The 24,337-nt window shown below is 48.6% G+C and overlaps 2 protein-coding genes across 2 annotated transcripts; both read right to left on the bottom strand.

Annotated features, from left to right (window-relative positions):
* Positions 1-17,550: 17,550 nt before the first annotated feature.
* On the bottom strand, positions 17,551-19,212 carry LOC135808141 (E3 ubiquitin-protein ligase TRIM9-like). The gene has a single exon (XM_065321286.1). It carries the CDS (start codon positions 19,210-19,212, stop codon positions 17,551-17,553), a length of 1,662 nt encoding a protein of 553 aa, XP_065177358.1.
* Positions 19,213-22,199: 2,987 nt separating this feature from the next.
* Positions 22,200-24,337, bottom strand: LOC135808389 (E3 ubiquitin-protein ligase TRIM45-like; the record flags this gene model as incomplete). The annotated part of the gene is given in 1 exon segment (XM_065321573.1): positions 22,200-24,337. A coding segment is annotated over 1 exon segment (1,398 nt), but the record flags the coding sequence as incomplete, so codon positions are not given.

The raw sequence follows: 24,337 nt of genomic DNA, 5'->3' as shown, positions 1-24,337 counted from the left end.
GGCATGGTGACCAGCTGACTGGTGTACGCAGGAGCACGTGACCGCTTGTTCAACTATGTTCGATTGGGAATAAAGGAGGAAAGCTGCATCGCAGCCTTTTCGGACCAAAACCAGTCGACTCAGCGTCCAAAAGACTACAACATATGGGCCAATGGCGGTCATCCGTGCCAAAGAATACTCGGCTACTGGGTTTTGATATTCGTTTCACCACTATAGAAATCATGGCAATACAGTATTGTATGCTCGAACCCGTCTTTTTCAAAGTTCTTTCTCACACTGACACAGTACATGTAGCAGAAGATGCGAGTGAATCAGCCTTCATCACTGGTATCCCGGGGCGGATGAGATAGTGACGGGTAGTCCACAAAACTCCGTGTACATGTCATGTATAAAAATTATGTACATTACCGATTTGTACATTATGCATGTTACGAAGTCATGACCTCTGGATTTTAGCAGCCATGATATAACTGCAGGCTATGGATATTGCTCTAAATTGATGTATAGTTGATGTTCGGTCATGATGGAAGGAGAAGTGGAGCTACGGGAGAGATGAGCTGATTATTCGCAGGGTGAGGGTGACATCGGTTGGACGAGTATGATGATTACGAACACAGTTGAACATGATAGTTTTCAAAGGTAACTCAAACTAATTTGGCCATGAAATACTATTTTTACTAAAATACAAAAGAAATCAAGTAATGAATAGAAGAAGTAATGTTTTCTCTTTTCCATGTTGATCTCTAACATGCATGGCACCTTGGTGTGGGGATACTCATGTATTTTGTAACTTATGGCCACTTGCAACTTGCAAGTACGAAAAAGGCACAATTTTCCGAACTTCGAGGCTCGATAAGTACAACAAAGTGAATATATATCCCCGGGTGCCAAAGCATAATATGAGGATTTTACGAGCATAATGCGAGAATCCATGAAAGCCATGATTTCGCGAGCATAATCCGCCGGAGCCTAGTGTAGGCTAGTGATGGCTGTGAGCGAGTTTGCCAATCGGCGGCGTCCTCGCTATAGCGATGAAAATACTAGTTACTGCGGACCTGGAACTCGTTTTGTTGTAGTTGACGAGTGTGGTTGCGAGTTTTTTACGTCTGACGTCTTGCTCCCCCAACCGGGAGCATGGCGTCCATTGACTTCGGAATTTTGGATAGTGAAGGCTTGGAGTCACTGGCAAAGGCCAATAACGTCAAGTGGGCCGGCCTGAGCCGGGTGCAATTGGTAGGCGCCCTGAGGGGAAAGTTGCAACCACTGGACGATCAGATCGACACACACAGGGTCACAAAGCAGGCAGGCGGATGTGAAGGTACCAGTACTGATGCTACTGCGCTAACGAAGATGATGGGTGACCTGATGGAGACGGTCCGAAACCTGGTAGCAGAAGTTTCCGACCTACGAAAAATCTATCTCGAAAAGGAGAAAAGAAAAGATACCGCCATTGCAGAACTCAGGGAGGAGCTTCGCGCCCTGACACAACACCACCAGCCCATCGATGTCTCTAATCGCGCCCTCGACAGCCACCAGGATGAGTACTCGTACCGAGCAGCTACAAACATTCCCGCCACGGGTGTACCAGTACCCGCATCCGCACCAGGGAGTAGTACAATACGTATTGTACTACTCCCTGATCCGCACCAACAGGGCGCTATGCACCAGCTTTGCGGATGCTTCGGATGCCCTGTGTGATTCTCTAGCTTGCTGTGCACGCCGCCTAGCAACAAAGTATGTCAACCCCTCCTCTCTAGAGGCCTATCTTGCATCTCGGCTTGTGCCCCTGGCCAAAAACCCAGGGGTCAGACCCATTGGAATTGGCGAGGTGATCCGTCGCGTGATTGGAAAAGCAATCCTGTCAATCATTGGAAATGATATCCAGGAAGCAGCAGGTAGCCAACAACTTTGCGCAGGCCAAGACTGTGGCATTGAGGCCACCATTCACGCCATGACGGATGTATACAACTCTCCGGATGTCGACGGTGTGCTGATGGCTGACGCCAGTAACGCCTTTAACAGCCTCAACCGTGCTGCATGTATCCACAACATCCGCCTGTCATGCCCAGCCCTAGCAACGGTTGTCATCAACTGCTACCGCAGCCCCGCCAACTTGCATGTTGGGGGAGAAACCATTCAGTCAAGGGAGGGAACCACGCAGGGTGACCCGCTGGCTATGCCAATTTATGCCATCGGCATCCTCCCCTTGATCACGTCCGTGGCTACTGATGGGGCATGCCAACATTGGTATGCTGATGATTCATCTGCTGGCGGCAAGATGGTGAGATTGAAGGTATGGTGGGATCGTCTCCTGGAACGGGGCCCAGCTTTTGGCTATCAAGCCAATCCCTCAAAGTCAGTCCTCGTAGTCAAACCTGAGCGTCTGGATGAAGCTCGAAGAGTGTTCGCCGGCTCAGGGATCCGCATCACCGATGAAGGCCATAGATACCTTGGCGCTGCCATCGGCACACCGGAGTACTGCCAGCACTTTGTCCAGAAGAAGTGTGAGGAATGGCTTGCAGAGTTAGCTATCCTCACAGAGTATGCACGCACGCAACCTCAGGCAGCATACAGTGCCTTCACCAGAGGCCTTCAGCACAAGTGGACCTTCATCTGTCGAACACTAGCTGGGGCGGCTGAACAGCTGGGACCCCTGGAACGTCACATCGCTACAGAGCTGATCCCAGTGCTGACTGGCCAACACATCGACCAAGAATACCGCAGCCTCATTGGGTTTCCTTGTCGCCATGGTGGTCTTGGCCTGGCGGATCCTACATCTCTCTCCAGTCAGTACTCGGCTTCTCGGCACATCACTACTGCGCTAGTCCATCAAATGAACACTCAGGCTGGTATCCTGGGAGAGTCATTGGCTGAGGTCAGGGACCGCAAAGGTGAGGTACGGCGTGAGCAGCGAAGGTCTGTGGCCCACCGTGCCATGGAGCTCGCAAATGATGCATCTCCCCCAGTCAAGCGTGCCATGGAGCTTGGCAGCGAGAAAGGAGCCTCAAGCTGGCTTACATGCCGCCCACTAGCACGTCATGGCTTTACCCTGTCCAAGGCCCAGTTTCGTGATGGGCTGGCGCTTCGCTATGGGTGGCACCCGGACCGACTGCCATCAACCTGCTCGTGTGGTGCAACGTTCACTGTTGCACATGCTCTCTCCTGCGCTACGGGCGGCTTCATCATCATGCGGCACAATGAGGTGAGGGATCTCACGGCGCAGCTGCTCGGTCGTGTGGCGCATGACGTCAACGTGGAGCCCACCCTCCAGCCCTTGACCGGGGAGAACTTGCGCTATCGCACAGCTGTGCGGGATGACCTGGGTCGGCTGGATGTTGTCGCGAGCGGTATCTATGGCGGCCGGTTTGAACGGAGCTACCTGGACGTCCGGGTCTTCAACCCGCACGCTCCATCAAATCGCTCATCATCTGCGGCATCCTGCTACAAGCGACACGAACGTGAGAAGCGCCGGGCCTACGGAGAAAGGGTTCAGCACGTTGAGCGGGCAGGCTTCATCCCTGTGGTTTTCTCTGCACATGGTGGCATGGGCAATTCAGCTATTTCTCTTTACAAGCGCATTGCCTCCATGTTGTCCGAGAAGACTCGTGAAGCCTACTCCTCTGTCATGGCCTGGATTCGTGCCCGGCTGAGCTTCGCCCTCCTGCGTGCAAGTGTTGCTTGTCTTCGGGGTGCCCGCCGACCGATCCACTGCCACCGCCTTGTCTCTGCTTCTGCCGCACTGGCGGTTGCAGAGGCTAGGATTGTGGTCTGATCCGGCTCAGGAGCGGTATTGTGTGGGAACTGAACTATTGTTATCGATTTCACTGTACTACTTTTTTCTCTTTTACGTTTACTTTATACCAGGCGTGGGCCATCCCCTGTACATAGGTGCCATCATTTTTCTTTGTTTCAATAAAATTGTGTTAACTTAAAAAAAAAAAAAAAAAAAAAAAAAAAAAAAAAAAAAAAAAAAAAAACAGGGCTTGAAACCGCAGCTCTGGGCGAGACGTACGCTAGTCGTACCTTCTCCACACCACGAACAAGCAACGCCAGTCGTACTACTGACAAGCCTGTCAGCACCAAGTACGACTGGTCGATCGTACGTGAAACCGCCAACCGCCACAGGAAGCCCGCAGATCTTCGTGGAGGTAAGGCTGTGTTTACATGAGAAATTTCAACCCGGGTCGAGTTCAGCCCGGGTTGAAAGTCTGTACGATAGCCAAAAGATGTGAGCGTTTACATGCAGACAGTTGACCCGGGTCAAATACTGATATGCCGCCAAAAGTCCACTTCTACAGTCCTGTTTGGTCACGTGAATCCGTTCGCGCGAAATTTGCATCTGCAGTGCTGTTCAAACCTGGCGCGAGATACGCACAGAAGTACGTTTGTACGATTTTCTTGACCCGGGTTGATTTACCCCGGGTTGATTTCAACCCGGGTCAAGCGCAATGCGTCATGTAAACGCGCCATTCATTTTGTGCATATGGCGGGTTGAAATCTGACCCGGGTCGAACTCAACCCGGGTTGAAACGCCTCATGTAAACACAGCCTAAGAAAATAACACGCAGAGTTGTATTCGTTGGGGGCATCAATATCAACTGCAGTGCTGATGATCTTGTTGCGTACTGTAGAAAGAAAAATGTGGAAGTTACTGGCTGTAAACTGATCCCCTCCAGAACAGTGTATGGCACGTTGTACGCACATCTGACAGTTGCTGAGCATGACGAAAGAAATGTTCTGGAAAACGATTTCTGGCCCGAGCATGTAACAGCACGAGAATGGAAGTTCAAGAACCCACCCCTCCCCAAGAAATCATAAACTGTGATGTTGAATCCACACGCACCCATCTTTTTTCCCACTAGGACCACATCGACACCATCATCTAACAGTGTGTCAGGGCAACTGAACCCAGATGCACCTACCTTCACTCTCCCATCACCATACGATACCTCAGCCTTCAAACCAAACAAACATCCCCATCATATGCGGCTAGCCACAACCAATGCTTGCAGCTGGTATTAGGCCTTGGCGGATAATGCCGGCAGAAAAATTGGCAGAATTCGGTACTTTTTCTGGTAAGTTTCATGCATGTTTGGTATGTGGATAAAGAAATGGAGCAGAATTCGAGGAATTGCCCGCCATAAGGTTTGTATGGTTCTGCCAATTTCGGTGCAAAAAAAGCAGAATCTGCCACCTTTTCGAGCATTATCCGCCAAGGCCTAGCTGGTATCCAAAGGCCGATGAAATTAATAACATATTTGGTACAAGTACTTCAGACATGGACATATTAGGCATCACCGAAACCTGGCTAACTCAGAAAATTCCTAACTCTGTATTATTGCCAACTGCCGCTTTTGACATAGTGCGAAGAGACCGCCCATCTCATGTCGCTCTGCGTGGCGGTGGTGTTGCTTTCTTACTCCGACCAGGACTCGCCTACGTCAGACGAGCAGACCTCGAGCCTGCCAACACCAACCTTGAAATCCTATGCATTCAACTTAAAAATGGCCACAAAGATGTCTATATTTTCTGCTGTTATCGGCCACCAAGGCAGGATCATTCAACCTTCCTCTCTGGCTTGCGTGAGTCCATCTCTTCCATTACGGACACTACGGCTTCCATTATCATCCTCGGTGACTTTAATGCTCGGCACAACGAATGGTATAGGCAGGACCCGAACACTGCTGCTGGAAGATGCCTTGTCGAACTGCTGGATGATACTGGTTTTACACAACTTGTACGCGACCGCCCAACACGTTTCTCCGCCGCAGGTCAGAGCTCTTCTCTCCTGGACCTTGTTCTCTGTAACCAACCATTCCTCATCCACAACCTCACCACACTTCCCCCTGTTTCTGATCACTGTCCTGTGGTATTTGATCTCGCAATACAGACTCGTTCCCAGCAACCAGTGCACTCTGATTTTCTCGTGAACAACTATGCAGCCATAGACTGGCCCGCACTTAATAACCACCTTTGGAGCCTCCCTCTTCTCGCTGCTGTACAAGAAGCCAGTAGTACAGATGAAGCATGGGTCTCCTGGCGAACACTAGTTGACATAGCCATATTATCTTTTGTTCCGAAGGTTCGAAAACGAACAAATCGTTATGGAAAGCCTTGGTTCACCTCTGTGCACCATCGCCTCCGTCAACGTCGAGATCGACTATTTGCTGCAGCAAAACGTGTCAATACCCCTGAGTGCTGGGCTGCTTATCGCATTTCAAGGAACTGCCTCGTCGCTGCCATCCGTAAAGCTAAACGTCACTTCTACGACCAGATGTCAGAAGGCCTTCATGCAGATCGAGGATCTTATGACTGGTGGAAGAGAGTCAAGAAAATGTGCCACATCAATTGTCCTCACACCGCTATACCTGATATACAAGGAGTCGATACCTTAGCGGTTACCGACCCTGAGAAAGCGAACATCTTCTGTCAACAGTTCGCCAAGAATAGTCAAGCTACACCGTCGTCGGATGCAGATCATTGTGATCTCGCCATGCCTTCTTCTTCGGAAACATTTGCAATCCGCCCTCTGTCTATCGTAGAAGTATTCAAGGCACTGTCGACCCTAAGTGTGCGAAAGTCTACAGCTGGCAGTCTTCCTAACAGGATCCTACGAGAGACAGCAGAAGTGCTCGCCCAATCCCTCACTGCTCTCTTTAACCGCTGCACCACTTACCGATCCCAACCCCTTGAGTGGAAAGTTGCAATCGTTACCCCAATTTACAAGGGTAAGGGAAGTCGCAATGACCCTGCTAACTACCGGCCGATATCTCTGCTGAATGGTGTGGCAAAATGCTACGAAGCGTTAATCAGCCGCCAGGTGTACGCGTTTGTAGCGAAACACAAACTACTGTCGCCGAAACAGTTCGGGTTTCGCCACCACCGAAGCACGGTTGACCAACTTGTGCATATCACATCAACTGTCAGCTCTGCATTTGATAACCGGGCCCAGTGTGATGCCGTCTTTCTCGATTTCTCGAAGGCATTTGATCGTACCAGCCATCGCCTCCTAGCCTCATGTCTGTCCGGTTGGTGTGCACCTGACTCATTCGCGTGGCTGATGGACTTCCTGGAAGGCCGATCGATGTCTGTGCGGGTCGGAACCTCCTTATCAACCCATATGTCGCTCACCGCTGGTGTGCCACAAGGCTCCCACCTAGGCCCTCTATTATTCAACCTTTCTATCAACTCCCTTCCCAGCATTCCCCAATCCAGCGATCTGACTCTGTTTGCGGATGATTCCAACATGGTCTGCGTTTCTCCGCCTACTGTCGTACCCGCCGCGCACACTGCCTCCCTGCAACTAGACCTTGATAGATGTGTGAACTGGTCCCATAAAGCTGAAGCAGTTTTCAATGCTAACAAATGTGTCCATGTTCCCTTTTGCAGACCTAAATCAAACCCACCTGATCCCAGGACCGTCACCATGGTCGGTACGTTACTGACCCAGCCCTCTTCCCACCGCCATCTGGGCATCATCCTCACTCCTTCACTCAATCTGTCCCCCCATATTCAACACATTACCAGCAAATTTCGAGGTCGGGTTTTTCTTTTAAACCACATGTCCAACTTCCTTCCTTTTCCTGCTGTGAATCTTTTGTATAAATGTTATGTTCGTCCCCTCCTTGAATATGCTGTTCCCGTTTGGATGTTTTCCGTTTCAGCCACCATGTCCACAACCCTTGATAAACTGCAGGCTACTGCTGCTAGAGCATACTTAAATAGTAAACTCAAGCGTCGGCCTGACTGGACGACTTCCAAAGAAGACCTCAATGTTCTGTCCTCTTGGGAATCGTTAGCATGGCGACGGCAGATTCTTGGCCTTGTCAATTTCCACCATGTATTCTCCCAATACCCCTCCTTGTTGTCTCACTTCCAGCTACCCTCTTCCCAAAGCAGTCGTCACCCTTCATCCATAATTCTTCCTAAAGCTGGCACCTTCTTTCGTAAATCAACCCTTTTTTCTTTGAGTGTTGCCTGGAATAAACTTCCTGAAGATATTCGTTCACTCTCTACAACAGCGAAATTTAGTATTGCTGTTCGTCGGTATCATTCGCAATCTATGTTTTCTTTTAAAGGTATTCCTGACTTTTGTGTCTAGGCTAACCACATCTATGATAGTTTCAATAGTTTGTGTATATGTCAGTTATAGTAGTCCGCAATGCTGCTTTTCTAATTCTCATTATGATTAGCGTGCAATGTACTACCCGAAGTACTGAATTTACTTCTTCTGTACTCTATATTCTAATGCATCTTCTACCTCTTCTCCCTTACGAACATACTTTCTCATTTTCCATACTTACTTAGGAGACTCCCTTCGATAGGCATCTATTTGCCTCTGGAGGATCCGTGAAATAAAAATCAATCAAAACCTGGCAGATATCACAACACGTCCGAGCGTCCAGGAGCAAAGGAATCTTGGGTTTTCACTGGAATCTAGTTCCTCCGGCATCGTGTAGCCCACCGTCGGTGGATGACCGTCCAGAAACGTTGAACATGGTCTTCTGCAGCATCTCGCAGTCCTGCGAGGAACACTGAGTAACAAAAAAATAAAAAATCAATACTAGTACTACTAGATTGGTGTTGTGAATAAAACCGTTCTCAAGCAAGAGTACAAGTCATAAACATACGATTGCTACTAGTCGTGTGCTAGATCTACATGGTGTGCACATACAATGTAACTTCATAAGCGGAGTCGAGAAAACCGGGTGTTTTATGACTCCCTGGACCCTGGTAGCATAGCAGTGGTACTACATGGTACATAATTGTTAGATTGACAGCATGAAACAAGGTGGAGGACACTGTGTTCGAAAACAATTGCGTGAACTACAACAAGGTTTATCTAATACTGGTTCACCAGTTTTGGATTATATCATACATGGTACATGTACATGACAGTAAATTCACGAATGATGGTTAGGCTTTCCGCAAATCGGCCCGTTTTTTCGCCTATTCGGCTTTTCGCTAAGCTCAAAAATACCGTGATCAGAGTCGGCTGCAAAATCAGCCGATTGCCGGCTTCAGAATCGGAATAATAATAATTATTGGAAAGTTGGCTAAAAGAATGGGCCGTATGCGTGTTAAAACAAAATGGCGTCACGATTTATTGAAAGTGGTATAGTTGGTGGAACGAGTGTTCAAACCCATTTGAACTTCATACTGTTCGTCTTCTTTTTGACATGCTCTCTTTCCATCGTCCTTAGCTTTTGTTTGTTGAGAGCTGTTTTGGCTTTCTCCTATACCTCTGGGGGGTGCCAAGTGATGGTTTTGAGAGGCTGGTGATGGCTGTGAGCGAGAGTTTGCCGATCGGCGTCGTCCTCGCTATAGCGATGAAAATACTAGTTACTGCGCACCTGGCAGATATCACAACACGTCGGAGCGTCCAGGAGCAAAGGAATCTTGGGTTTTCACTGGAATCTAGTTCCTCCAGCATCGTGTAGCCCACCGTCGGTGAATGGCGGTCCAGAATGTTGGCATGTTGGCTTCAAAAAATTTTTTTAATTGGTGAGATACTGGAAGATTTGGTAGATTTTCGGCGATTCTCAAAGAAACCCTCGAAAATCGGCGAAAATCTTAGCGATTTTTTTCGCTTCAGGTCCACAGTGTACCGTATTTTTCGGAGTATAGTGCGCACCTTTGTATAACGCGCACCCCCTATCTTCATTGGGGGTGCGCACTTCAATCTTCATTGAAGCAAGACTCAAGAGTACATAACCGGGGTTATGTACTCTTGATTGAAGTACATGCATTTCATATTCGGAGCATAGTGCGCACCTGCGATTTAGGGCCTAAAATAGCACATCTAAAGTGCGCACTATACTCCGGAAAATACGGTAGCTACAGTCTGCCAGCTGAACAACTGGGGGGGGGGGGGGGGGACGGTCGGAAGCTCTTACCACCATAACTCGTCGGATGAATGTCGTAACGTCTCGGCTAAAGCCAACCCTCCTGGCAGAGCACATCCCAGGAGCAAAAAATTGTGAATCGGATCGCCTCAGCCGAATATGAGACCCCAGCCGGCCATAAGATGTAGCATCGGTCCCAATACCAGCCTCCATCTTGACACCAGCGATGCCGATGCAGAAACTAGCAAATATGCTTGCGCTCGACTCAAGTTAGATGGCATCGCATGAGTCGAGGCTGGCTGGAAATAGTCTTCTTCGGCTCCAAAGCAGACAAAGGTGCGGCAAGCAATCCAGTGGTGATCGAGCACGCCGCAGATCCAGAACTACATTCTATGGCCGTTGGTACATTGCGACAGTACATCAACAAAACTGCGGCTGCACGGGGAGTGGCCCAGTGACTGTGTTGTGTGTGACAGCCCAGATCGGCACGCTTGGTGTTGAGACTGTTGAGGTGAAGCCGTTCGGTGCGGAATCAAGCCAACAGCGGATGGACAAGTTCGCCATCACGATCCTGGGTAGCTCCGCAGTCATTCCGGTATGTGCTTTGGTGAAGCCAACGTTAGAGCTTCATCTGAAGTGCGCAAGCCCGCAGACCATTGCTCAGTTGGCAGAAATGGTGAGCACTCGTAATATTCCACCTTGGCCACCCCCACAGCAGCGGATGACTCGTTCTGGGCGTGTAGTCAGAGCCCCGGTCGTTCGGCTTGTGAGTTGTTGTACGGCGGTGAGAAGCCCTTTGGTGGGGAGAATGTTGTGAAACCACAAGTTCTCGAGAGTGAAAGGCCTTCTCGCTTGTGACATTGTGTTCGTTCCAATGCAGCTGTATCCCGACTCCGCCGTACCGCTGATGTTTACGACGTGGCATACGCTACAGGCGCTATGTGCGGTTTTGCTGTGTGCGCTGTTGTTGTATGTGGTATGTGTATGCTTTTCTCATATACGCTGTAATTTTCACGCTATAACTACCTGGTGGTTTTAGTGGTAGTCGTTCAGTTGTTCCATTCATTGTTCATTGTTATTAGTCGATGGAAGTGAAAGATATTGTTGAGAATAAATAGTTGTCCTCGTGCCGTGTGGGGTCGTTCGTTCCTGATACTTTAGAGAACCAGAGGGTTCACAACAGGGGCAGCCTGGTCGTAAAATCCCTGAAAAATCGAATTTGTAAATTCATATCGAGTGCTACATCAGTTGAAAGAGCATGAATAGCTGCAAAATCTCTGAAAATGTTGTCTCGATCTGACCAGCCGTTCAAGAGTTATGGCCGAAAATGTTCCCTTGCAAGGAAAGATTTTTTTTGTTGCACGCTGTCATTTTTTGGCAGCACTGTATTTGAATGTGAGCAGACCGTGCGCAACTTGTCGTATCATGGAAACACGCGAAAGTGTGCAGAAGTTTGCTCCAAGTCCAAAAATCACGTTTTTTAGCCATGTATTGGGCTGCACGGCGGCGCGCTTTGGCAAGTTTGAGTCGTGTCAAGAAGTCAGGTAGGATTCAGTATCCCCATAACAAGGTGTCCATGCATGTAAGAGGTCAACATGGAAAAGAGAAAACAATACTTCTTCTATTCATTACTTGATTTCTTTTGTACTTCAGTAAAAATATTATTTCATTGCCAAATGTATTGTTACCTTTGAAAATTATCATGTTCAACTGTCTTCGTAATCATCATACTCGTCCAACCGATGTCACCCTGGGCCTCAACCTGCGAATAATCAGCTCATCTCTCCCGTAGCGCCACTTCTCCTTCCATCATGACCGAACATCAACTATACATCAATTTAGAGCAATATCCGTAGCCTGCAGTCATATTGTAGTGTCTGCCAGCCTTAGGCCTTGACAGATTATGCTAATATTTTCGTGAAATTATGCTTTTGGCATTGCTGAAAAAATTGCAGAATTATGCTATTTTTATGCTATAAGTTATCATTTTATGCCGCATTATGCTCACATATGCTGCTAGTAATGTATATGATGGTTCTGTGCAAAATAACAGGGGAATTGTTTTGTAGAGGGTGTTGTACTGTAGTAGTAGCAAAAGTTCAACGGGGTCAACGCACCGTCCGACCTAGCTACGACCGTCATTGATTGTAGTGGACTGGACATGTTATCAAGGGAGTCGTAAACCTACGACTTCCTGGTGCATCTACTTGTACCAAGAGTACATAACCCCCCAGAGTGTGCAACTCCCACATACCCTGCTGTCCCGACAGAATTTCAAGTTGACGTCATTATTTATGACGCAATGCTCCTTGCACCAGTGATTTACAACATGTGTACGGGTGTCAACGCATCACACGTTTTTCTTTGTACAGGATCGATCGGCTTCGGTCAACCACAGGTTCCGGATTCGTCTGATAATCCGTGTACAGTGCGCATTGCATCATCAAAATGACGTCAACTTGAAATTCTGTCGGGACAGCACCCATAGTGGAGTTGCACACTCTGGGGGGTTAAGTACTCTTGCTTGTACTTGTACTTGTAGAACATGTACAACTGTGTGGAATTTGATGCGAACAGGCAAGTTATTCCAATTTTATGCGATTCGTATGCAATTTGCCTCGAATTATGCGATTCTTCGATTTTGGTAGGAATTATGCGAAAAATTATGCTAGCATAATCTGTCAAGGCCTAGCCAGCCTGCTCGTGTCTGAGGCACTTTAGGCTTACAACAGAAAGTGATACAGGCTGACAGTGACAGCACTAGCGGGAGGAAAACAAGCTCTTGGGCTTAAACTCTTCACTTCATAATTCCACACAGCAATGAGAAAGAATGATGGGTTTATATAGGCCAGAGGGAGAGAGCAGCTGGGAGCGAGGGCAACAGATTACTAGGAAGACAACTGTTGAAAGATCTAAGGAAAAGCCCTTTGAATGTGTGTGAGCTAGGGCTGAACAATAACATGGATTCGGGGAAGAAAGCTGTTGGATGCCTAGAACCGGGAAGGAATCTCGCAAGGGATGCAAGAGGGTCAGTGATGGGGAACGGACTATACAGGAATCAATGTAATGTATTAGTACAGCATGAACGCAATACGCCAATAGGTCATGCGGCCGTACCGGTCTTGCAAGCAGGGCTATCTAGTCCTAAGTGGTTGCGCGTGAGAAGCACTTAGATAGAATGTACCTGTGAACTACAATGTAACTACTGGTAGAGATTTGGCTGTGTGATTACTGACAGTCAGGGATACTACAATATCATGGCTGCTAAAATCCAGACTGGTCATGACTTCGTAACATGGCATAATGTACAAATGTAATGTACATGTACACGGAGTTATCCCTTTTTATGCGGACTACCCGCCACTATCTCGTCCGCCCCGGGAAACCTGATGAAGGCTGATTCACTCGCATCTTCTGCTACATGTACTGTGTCAGTGTGAGAAAGAACTAAAAGAAGACGAGTTTGAGCATACAATAATGTATTGCCATGATTTCTACCCTGCTTTTCATTGAAAACTTTTTTTTTTAATGACTGACAAAATGCTACACCTGTGAAGCAAAAGAAAAAAAGGCCCAACCCTGCCCTGCCAGCTATTTGGGCTTACGGGGGTCGCCATGGCAAATAATAATATTAAAGAACTAAAGACTATAAAATTAATGACGGGAAGTGCCAGCTTCGGCAGCAACTAGGGAGGCAGAAGAAGAGACAGGTGCATGTACAGCGAAAACAGAGCGGCTACCACGCAGGCACATGACACTCGCTCTGAGCAACGCAAAGCTAAGGCGGCAGCGGATGAATGACATAACAACCGAATACGGTTCGTCGCTTTTCTCAGCAATGAGAGATGCAATTCGCTTGTAAAGCGAGGCAGATTGCTTGCCCATGCCACCGGTTGTCGAGAAGACCAACGGGACAAATGAAGCATGCTCGATCTCCCGCAGCCTCTCTTCATACGATCTCTTCTTCGCTATATCATGGCGAACGTAGGTGGCAGAAATGGAGGAGGACTGGTTCGAAGACGCAAAAGGGTTGAACACCCGGACGTCGAAGAAGGTGCGTTCGAACCGCCCTCCCCACACTCCATTTGCTGCTACGTCCAAGCGAGCCTGGTCGTCGCGGATGGCGGTGCGATAGCGCAGCTGCTCCCCACTCAGGGGCTCCAGATGAGGCTCTACAGATACGTTGGTGGCAACACGCTTCAAGAAACCAGCGGTCACATCGCGGATCTCGTTATGCCTGATGGTAGGGTAACCGCCGGTGGGGCACGAGAGGGCATGGGCCACAGTAAACTGGCTTCCACAAACGCACCCTGATGGCATGCGCTGTGGTTGCCAGTTGTACCTTAGAATTAGATGCACTCCATCGCGAAACTCCGCTTTGGAGAGGGCAAATCCATGGCGCTTCAAGGGCCTGCAGGTCAGCCAACTGGAAGAGCCCTTCTCCGCAGCCAGGTCGATTACACGCTGCTTGGCCTCCGGCACACTGGAGCGGAGCAGCAGGGCTTGGGCTTTGACAGCATTCCGTGCTGTTATCCTCACCTCCGCCTTGGCAGTACGAACGAGACTGGTTGCAGAGCCGAGTGCCATAGTCTGCAGCTTGATGTTGGTCTGCAAGGACTCAGTCACCCTTCGCGATGCATCATACTGGGATGCGAGATCCACGGGATTGCCCAGCCCGAGCCCTCCGTGACGACATGGAAGCGCAAGAATTGACCTTTCCTCCGAGTTGACAATATGGCCGGTAAGAGCGGGGATGAGCCTCTCCATTAGCAGCTTCTCCACAGGCGTCAGAGCAGCTGCAGCTGTTGGTGTGGTGCGGCAGAGGAAAGACCACTTATTCTGCAGGCCTTGGGTGAGTGCAGCGTATGCAGCTTGTGGTTGCGTTTCCGCATACGAGGACAACTTCTCCACGAGGTTGAGCCATCTTGTTGCCTTCTGCTCAACAAAGCTATCCAGGAACGCAGGCGTACCAATAGCCGAACCCAGGTACCGGCAACCATCGACGCGGATGTCAACTCCAGTGTCGGCGAACATCTCCACTGCTCGATCATAATGCTCCGGTTTAACCAGGAGAACCGACTTGGACGGGTTGAGATGATAGCCGTAGGCAGGACCTTGCTCTGTTAGGCTATGCCACCATGCACGCAAAGGCATCAGCTTGCCACCTGCTCCTGAGTCATCAGCAAACCAGGCTTGCACAGTATTTGCAGTAGAGACTGACTGCAGCAAAGGAAGAACACCGAGAGCATAGAGAGGCATTGCAATCGGGTCCCCCTGCGTGGTACCTTCGGAAGAGAGGATGACTTCTCCACCGACAAAGAGCTGTGCGGGTTGCCTGTAAGTGTTGATAACAACTGGTGACATGGCTGGACAAAGATGCTGGATGTTCTGCAGATATACAGCACGATTCAAGCAATTGAACGCGTTTGAGGCGTCTGCTAGAAGGAGGCCTTCCGTTTCGCTTTTCATTGAAAACACTATCTGCATAACCTCCGAGCCCTTTGCCATGCAGACCACCAGCACTGATCAGGTGCATTGTACACAATTGTATAGCCTACATACTAGAACTGTGGTATAATCGTGTAGTTATGCTCCTACCTCCGAGAGGATGCCAAATTATGCTCCAAATTTTCAACCACCAAATTATGCCAATAATTATGCCGGCATAATCCGCCGGTGCCTAGTACTGAATCCTACCTGACTTCTTGACACGACTCAAACTTGCCAAAGCCCGCCGCCGTGCAGCCCAATACATGGCTAAAAAAACGTGATTTTTGGACTTGGAGCAAACTTCTGCACACTTTCGCGTGTTTCCATGATACGACAAGTTGCGCATGGTCTGCTCACATTCAAATACAGTGCTGCCAAAAAATGACAGCGTGCAACAAAAAATCTTTCCTTGCAAGGGAACATTTTCGGCCATAACTCTTGAACGGCTGGTCAGATCGAGACAACATTTTCAGAGATTTTGCAGCTATTCATGCTCTTTCAACTGATGTAGCACTCGATATGAATTTACAAATTCGATTTTTCAGGGATTTTACGACCAGGCTGCCCCCCCCCCCCCCCTTAACCCATTAAGAGCCACATTAACTTAAGCCTGCAAGGAGCCCACGCTCTGGTCCTTACACTGTGTCTCGGGTAGTGCCACTAGTGACATGACTGTAATCCTTTCAGTACAAGAGGACTGGTGAGTTCGCTGTGTGTTCCCCGGATGCCAGTCGTGACCCCCATCCAGTGTCATATCAGACAGCAGGAGTAGCACAAACTCCAGAATGTGAGCAACCAACATTCCTACGGATTATACTGAAGTATTACTGACGAAGTAAAAGATGAACAAATACACTTCTTACATCTGCTTTGTCACTTACTTATTTATTTCAATGATTTTAAAATGCAAAATTAATAACGCTGAGTAGTTTCACAGTGTACAAAAACCAGCATTTGATTCTGGGAAGAAGAACCACAAAAAGAACACCTTTGAAGGATAAAGTTTACAAGTATACTTGGCTCAATAGAATTGCACACATGGACCGGCAATGTCAGAAAGACGGTTCCAGTGCAATACTGTTGTTCACCTGCAGGGGATAAGTCAGGCAATACAAATTGCATGTAGAAACTCGACCAGCTTTAGCAGGTTTGCACCTGCAGAGGCCACATGCACACCACGCCAACCATACCTACTGCACAGTCACACACAATGTACAATGTAGGTGGCAGCCATCACTGTTCAACCTACACTTGCACAGTAGTCACACGCATGTGAACAGTGGACGCTAATTAGTAAATACCTAATGGCTGCCATACATGTACTTCATACTACAGAAGAAGCAAAGGAACAAAGTGGAAATGCAGTCAGCACACAAAAGATGGGATCTATGTCAAGAGCAACATAAATGATTGTGGCAAAGTGCTAAAGATACAGGTAGGATTGGTGCAAAGCGCACCAAATATAGCATTGGTGCTAAGCGCAAAAGACAAGTTCAAGGAGTCCGAAAGGGCAAAAGACGAAACCTGTGAGTATTGTTATGCATAATAAAGGAGAAATGGCAGAGCGACTAAGTGCCGGGTATAGCCGAATAGATTGAACTGCAAACAAAAGGAGAGAGAGAGAAAGAGAGAGAGAGAGAGAGAGAGAGAGAGAGAGAGAGAGAGAGAGAGAGAGAGAGAGAGAGAGAGAGAGAGAGAGAGAGAGAGAGAGAGAGAGAGAGAGAGAGAGAGAGGGAAGGAGGGAGGGAGGGAGGGAGGGAGGGAGGGAGGGAGAGAGAGAGAGAGAGAGAGAGAGAGAGAGAGAGAGAGAGAGAGAGAGAGAGAGAGAGAGAGAAGGGACGCTGTGTTGCAACTCCAAGTTTCACGTAGACACGATCGTCAGGCAACAGATGGCTCCAAAACGGGCAGCCTGAACATAAGAGGAAGCAAGGTGAGAATTACTGAGAGGAAGCTATAATAATAATAATCGCGTGATCGCATGAATTGAAAACATAAACACTGAGACATGGCTGAAAGCTATCATGTTTGCGGGCTGGCGCTGAAGCAGAAATAACAATAGGGAAAACGTAGGAGGACAGACAATCTACCCTAAAAGAACAATACATAATTATTATGATTGCAAAGACTTTCCCCAGAAACTCATCGATGATCATCCAATGATGTAGTACAATGTGCATTACACCACCGAGTACAGCATCAGTGGCACCTGCAACAATCAGCATAGAGTGACTTGGGGTGTATATCCACTGCCGCTATTATTCAGGCACAGATAGAGGTAGTAAGTGCCGGCGGTGAGGTTGCGAATGATCTGGCTCTGACCCGTACGCTCCAGGGTGAACGTAACCGTAGAACGATTACAGTCCAGCATCACAGTCACCACATCACCTTGTTGCATGGTAGGGCTCAGTCCACCACCGTATCCACTGTTCGGACTGTATAGACGCCAACCATAGGCACCTGTTGCATCATGGGCATTTACGTTAGGTGGGTTCTTGCAGGACACTGACAAATGAATCGGAGTGTAGCTGCTTTGCATTTGGTCAATGCGGACTTTGAAGAAGAGCTGGCCCTTTGACCCAGACTTCATGCTGCATACGCTCTGGTTATGTCCTGCTGTTGCCATTTGGACAGTTTGGTTGTTGTTTGATAATTGGATGTAGTTGCCACGCTGATTAGGGTTGAAACCAGGAGTGTCGACTTTATCAGCAACGTCAACCTTCATCGGACTACCTTGAAGATGTCTGTGCCCCATTGTGACCGACACATGATATGTTCCCGGCGCTGGGTTCTTCAGGCTGGCTTTCAGCTCGTCCGCAGATGATCCAGGTTCTATCTTACAGGCAACAGCATCTCCCTCATCAGGTTTCACTGACACTTCGAATTGCATTTCAGCTGCAAGAGCACTGCCCATGGGTTCGCCATCCTGGTTCACTGCCCTAACTGCTATGTTGAGGTCGTCAGGCGGATAAATACTTTCTGGGCATGTCATTGTGCTCTTGGAGATATCAATGCCAGTGTCCAGGATTGTGCCAGCCTTTGATGCCAACACCTGCAACTCGGCTACATGGCTTTCCATGAATACAACATAGCCAGATGTGGCGGGTTCAGAATTCTTCTGCAGGCAAGACCCAATTTCGCCTTGAATCCTTTTCAGCCAGCCCGCCATTCGTAGGAAATCTAAATCATTCTCGCAGCGATTGATCAAGGCGTCCACCTGCTCATCTGCTTCCAGAGCACACTCAAGCTGTTGTTGTTGATCCTCCAGGACTTTCTGCTTAGCCCAGTGGTCTTTGTCAATGTCACCTATCAGGGACTGCTGTCTCTGCTTTGCAGCATCAATGGCCAGGCCAAACACCTTGTTGACTTTCTCTGAGACAACCTCTGCTCTTGTACTCAGGGTAGTCAGTGAGCTCTTCACAGCATCCAAGCTAGATTGCAGCTTGACCTTCCTATCTTTTTCCTCCAATATGGTGGCATCGCAAGCACTGCTAGCAGCATCTTCAGCATCAGCATTCAGTGTGCGTGAGGACTTGATCTCCTGACGTAGCTTCCTGGCTGCTTCACTGGCTGAAATGATCTTGTCCTGGTGTTGCAGATGTGCACCTTGCTTCAAGCATTGCTTGCAGAACAGCTCAGCACATTCCTCACAGTACAAGTCCAGCTGGATAGCTCCATGCAGAGGACAAGCGCTGCATTGCAATACTAATCTACTGCTGATCTTCTTGCTGGTAGCACCTGACTTTTTGACGTCAGTTAGGGTATGACTGTGCGTGCCTCGGCTGGCTGTGTGCGACTGGGCGTGCAACACGCAGTACACCAGGCCACAATCCACACATGCTTTCGCCGCTTCTTTCTCATCCACGCACTCGTCACACATTGGTTTCTCTAGCCCCGCTTCAGAATCATTTCTCCCATCATCCATGGGATGATTGTAACATTGTGGTAGGGCAAGCAGCTGCGAAATTCCAGATTTCGGCGCAGGCGTAACGGTTGAACAGCGCGGGCAGGCAATATCATTGCTTCCACCTATTTCCTCGCGAAGGCAGCGCAGGCAGATATTGTGCAAGCATGATAGCAGGCGACCTCTCTGCAGTGCTCTGTTGCAAAACACGCACAGATCCGACAACTTGGATTCTTTGGATAATACCTGAAGCGACATTTCTTGCTTCTTCTCTCTCGTACGCAGAAGTGCAAGTGAGGCCTGGCCCGATAAACACACCGTGAGGTATGCATGCAAAGCAATGATAAGAAACCGAAAAGGTTTCGTTTTGTTCAATCGAAATCGAAAACAATCGTATTGTGCAACTATACACTTACTACTTCAAGTAAGTTAGTTCAAGTACTTGGCAGGCAGGTATCGAAACAAACTCAGGTTGTAAAGGCATTCAAATTTTTTGATAGGTTTCGAAACTTACTTGGTTACGAATGTTGTCACCGACAGACCATGCAATAGACCATTTGCGCAAATAATAGTAGGGGGGCCGAAAGGGGGCAAGCTTACGCTTAGGGGGGCGTCAGGTGACCCAGCGCTGCAGCTAGCAGCGCGCATGCAGCAGCGCTGGGTCAAGCAGACAAAGTACACACTTTCTTGCTGGTTTTGTTTTTTTCGAGTAGACAGAGCTCAGGAGGGTGAGGACGGCAGAGTCGGAGAGCTGGTAGAAGAGGTTCCTCAGCCTTCTTGGACTATAAAGCAGCTGAGAGATTATCTACGAAAGCAGGGTGGTTTGTTGACAGGACGGAAAGCGGAGCTACTTACGAGGTCGTTCATACGGGGCTTCGTCGACTGATTTTTTTTACCTACACTCACTCACGAACTGCGCGTGACATTTGTTCTACATCCAGGGCGTTATTCTACAAATCCAATCCCGAAGCACCAAGAAGCAAGCGGTCGACCCGTGATGCAGCTCCCGTCGCCACGCGCACTTCAGCACCAGTATTTCCTGACTCTGGCTGGACCCAAGACAGATCGAAACTTCCTCGTGTAACAGCATCCACGATCTTGTCGCATTTGCTGCTTACTGGAAAGCAAGTTCGCACCAGTGAGAGCCATGATGTACTCATCATCAAGAGGCCTCTAGATCGGGGACACGAGCTGTATTTTGGTGGATACAATCACGATGTTAGTGTGTGCTGTGTGGAGGCCGAGATTTTTATCGAAGCCAAGTGCTGGGCAACCCAGAAAAAGTCTACCAAGTACAGCTTGCGACTTGTGTTCACAGATGACGCCAAAAATGATAGTGCTGTGCTGTATTTTGCTGTGTGTGTGAGGGCTGTGTTGCTGGTGGAGATGGTGGGCTCTGCTCTCATGTGTTTGCTGTGTTACTGGTGCTTAGATTTTGGATTTCAGTTTCGGCAGCCTCCGACACGATACTCAAACTCACTCTCACTTTCTCCTCGCCGCGGCTTCTTGGCTTTTGGCTCGACATCGAGCCTCTCTAGTAAAGAATGACGAACAAGTGCAGCACTTCGACGATCCGCACGAGAGGGTCTCTCGGCTGGTGGTCGCCGAAAGGAGAAAACACTGGGGATGCTTTCCTGCTTCAAACGACGATGCGGCTTCCCAGAAGCTAATGCAGGCAGCCCGGGTAGATCTGGATGGAAGTCTTTTTCCCTGAAATGTTCACTGCAAACAACAGTGCTGGATGAGATCGTGAAATGCGCTCCCTCTTCGCGCTTACATGCCTGCACCCATCTCGCCCTTAGGTCGGGATCTTTGGGATACTTATGAAAAGACAGATCTCGTTGATCTGATCGGCGATTTGAGCAGCCAAACACAGAGCAGTGGTCGTGCGATGGCATCGTGAGGCGAAGGAAAACTACCGACTGAACTACAACCAAATCATTTCAAAACAAAAACAAGAAACACGGCCACCGGCACCAACATTGCAACAAGCACACGAAATCTCCGTGCAGTACACCACGTACACACTGTACTTGCACGCTGCACTGTGCAGTGTGCACGGTCCACGCGCGATCTCATGCACGATAGGGCCCCCCTATAGACCATGCCTTGCCCCCTTACGCCCCCCTACTTTATTTTGTCAAATGGTCTATTACTAGTACAGCAGTAGGTACAAGACGTATACTACTACATTGTAGTACTAGTGCTTAGTAGAAAGTTGCGCTTGTAGCAAGAGCAAGTGTAAATCAGTTCTCCGTGACCCATTTGTGCAGTGTATCCAGTGATAGCATTTGGGGGGATTTTCCCCTAACACTACAATGCCAGTGAAGAGACGAAGCGAGGTTGGACATCTGTGCAAGACAAGAGGTTCAGCCTGGTCTCGACAGCAGGATGCATTTTTTATGTTAAAGCTAATATAGGCCAATAGGGGCAACTATTACTTCTTGCACAAATGTCTAGCTAGGAGTAGGAATGAAAGCCAGAAGGAGCGAGCATATCTGCAGCGTGTACTAGTAGTGGATGTTGAGAGACGTGCATTCACACCTTTGGTCTTCAGTACCAATGGCCTGTGTGGGCGCGAATATCTGCGGGCTTGGTCGGCTTGATTGTCATGCATCATTCTGGCTTGCAGTATTCATTGGTCATAAAGATCTCTTTCGTTTTGGTCAGGTGGTTCGTCACCTATTTCCGCGGTTGCCGGGCTTCGTATTTGCGTAGGCGATCCAGGGTTTTGTAATTAATTTTCTGGAGGAGTGCCGTCTACTGTCTTTGTAGACACACCTTCCCGTAATATCGACCTACTGTACAAGTAGGGATGGTCTGGAATTATTTTAGCCGGCTTTTTAAGTTGCTTGAAGAAGGGCTGAGGCTTCCTGCAGCTTCATCTGTGAAAAGAATTCGGGTGGACACACCCATTCCCATAGCGCTGCACATCACATCCGAACCAGTTTCGTTATTTTTACAACGTTTCGGCACTTGGCCATCGTCAGGTAATAACAATGAATACCGTCACGTGGAAGCCACACAAGAGCAGTATATACGCAGAGTGTAGCGCCAAAAAAGCATACTAGGTGACATAATTCGCATCTTTTTAATGTAAAGAACTCCAAGCAAATGAAAAGAACGCAAAGTTAAAGAAAAGAACCCAACCAGCCGCACACGGAGCAGACAAGAGGCAACAGCATAAATAAGTAAACTTCCTCAAAAAACGTATCAGTACATACTTTGGATGTTGGATTGTGACTGTACACTGCACTAGTATTGCACTATATGTAATTGAGCCATAGAAAATCGATGTACATGTACATGTGGGTATGTGACTTCACTGCTGGGGTCGCTAGCTGGATCCATTACGGTATACGAGACACACGGTGTGAACTTCATTGGAGGTGTGATCAAGAAGCAGCAATGCTCTGACGAGAGTTGGTTACGTGTTGCCATGGCTAGACAGGTGTTTAAAAAATATTACCATGGTAACATAGGAGGTACTTGTTCCCCTGTAGCTGTCTGCACTGAGAGAGGAGCTCGAAGCGCTTCTAACCTGCAGTCACAATACCTCATAGAGTGCTAGCTGATAGTGGAATGCAGTATGGCTGGATACTAGCTTGTAGGCAAATGAACATAATCTACGCGGATACATCACTAAAATCATGGTTCACAACGTGTGCCTTGATCAGACAGTAATATACTTCACCTACAGTAATCAGCATAGCGTGACTTGGGGAACACTACCACTACCGCCCCAATACAGGCACAGATAGAGGTAGTAAGTGCCGGCGGTGAGGTTGCGAATGATCTGGCTCTGACCCGTACGCTCCAGGGTGAACGTAACCGTAGAATGATCACAATCCAGCATCACAGTCACCACATCACCTTGTTGTATGGTAGGGCTCAGTCCACCACCGTATCCACTGTTCGCACTGTATAGACGCCAACCATAGGCATTTGTGGCGTCATGGGCATTCACGTTAGGTGGGTCTTTGCAAGACACCGACAACAGGATTTGATTGTAGCTGGCATGTATTTGATCAATGCGGACTTTGAAGAAGAGCTGGCCCTTTGACCCGGACTTCATGCTGCACACACTCTGGTACTGGCCGGATGTTGTCATCTGCACAGTTTGGTTGTTGTTTGATAATTGCAGGTAGTTGCCGCGCTGATTAGGGTTGAAACCCGGAGCATGGACTTGATCAGTAACTTCAACCTTCATTGGACTACCTTGAAGATGTCTGTGTCCCATTGTGACCGACACATGATATGTTCCCGGTGTTGGGTTCTTCAGGCTGGCCTTCAGCTCGTCTGCAGATCCTCCAGGCTCGACCTCACAGTACACTGTCTCCCCTTCTTCGGCTTTTACTGATATGCAGAACTCCATTTGGTTTGCTATGGCCGGGGAGAGTGGTTCTCCATTCACGGTCTTCGCTTTGATCGTCACATCCAAGTCATCGGGAGTCTTGAGGACGGACTGACACGTCACTGTGCTGTTTGATACGTTGACAGCTACGTCTTGTATCTCACCGGCCTTCGACGCCAGAAGCTGCAGCTCGGCAATGTTGCTCTTCTTGAATGTAACATGACCGGATGCCGCCGGCTGTGCGTTCCGCTCTTTACACGAGCTGATTTCAACGTGGAGTCGGTTAAGCCAAGGAGCCATCCGCAAGAAATCTAAGTCATTCTCGCAGCGATCAAGCAAAACATCCACCTGCTCGCCTGCTTCCAAGGCACGCTCCAGCTGCTGTTTTTGATCCTCAAGCGCCTTCTGCTTTGACCAACGGTCTTTGTCGATGTCGTCAATCAGGGCCTGTTGACGTTTCTTTGCGGACTCCATTGCTTGACTGAAAGACTCATTAACTGCTTGAGAAACGAACTCAGCTCTCTTGTTCAATGCACTGATTGAATGATTGACGGCTTCCAAAGCTGACTTCAACTGCCTTTTCTCATCTTCCTTATCGGCCATGTTTGATTGTGGGCTACCGGACGCCCCATCCCCATTCTCCTCGGCACCTAACTTGCGGAGTGACTTTATCTCTTGCCGTAGTTTCCTTGCAGCTTCGCTGGCTGAAATGATCTTGTGTTCATGGGGCAGGTGTGCGCCTTGCTT

This window comes from Sycon ciliatum, chromosome 2 (assembly GCF_964019385.1).
Source record: "Sycon ciliatum chromosome 2, ocSycCili1.1, whole genome shotgun sequence".
NCBI lineage: Eukaryota > Metazoa > Porifera > Calcarea > Leucosolenida > Sycettidae > Sycon > Sycon ciliatum.
The sequence above is the reverse complement of the archived record's forward strand: the minus strand, read 5'-3'. Positions and strand labels throughout refer to the sequence as shown.

What these genes read in the sequence shown, in the direction of transcription:
- LOC135808141 (XM_065321286.1), bottom strand. Translation starts at nt 19,212, where the DNA reads ATGTGTGACGAGTGCGTGGATGAGAAAGAAGCGGCGAAAGCATGTGTG.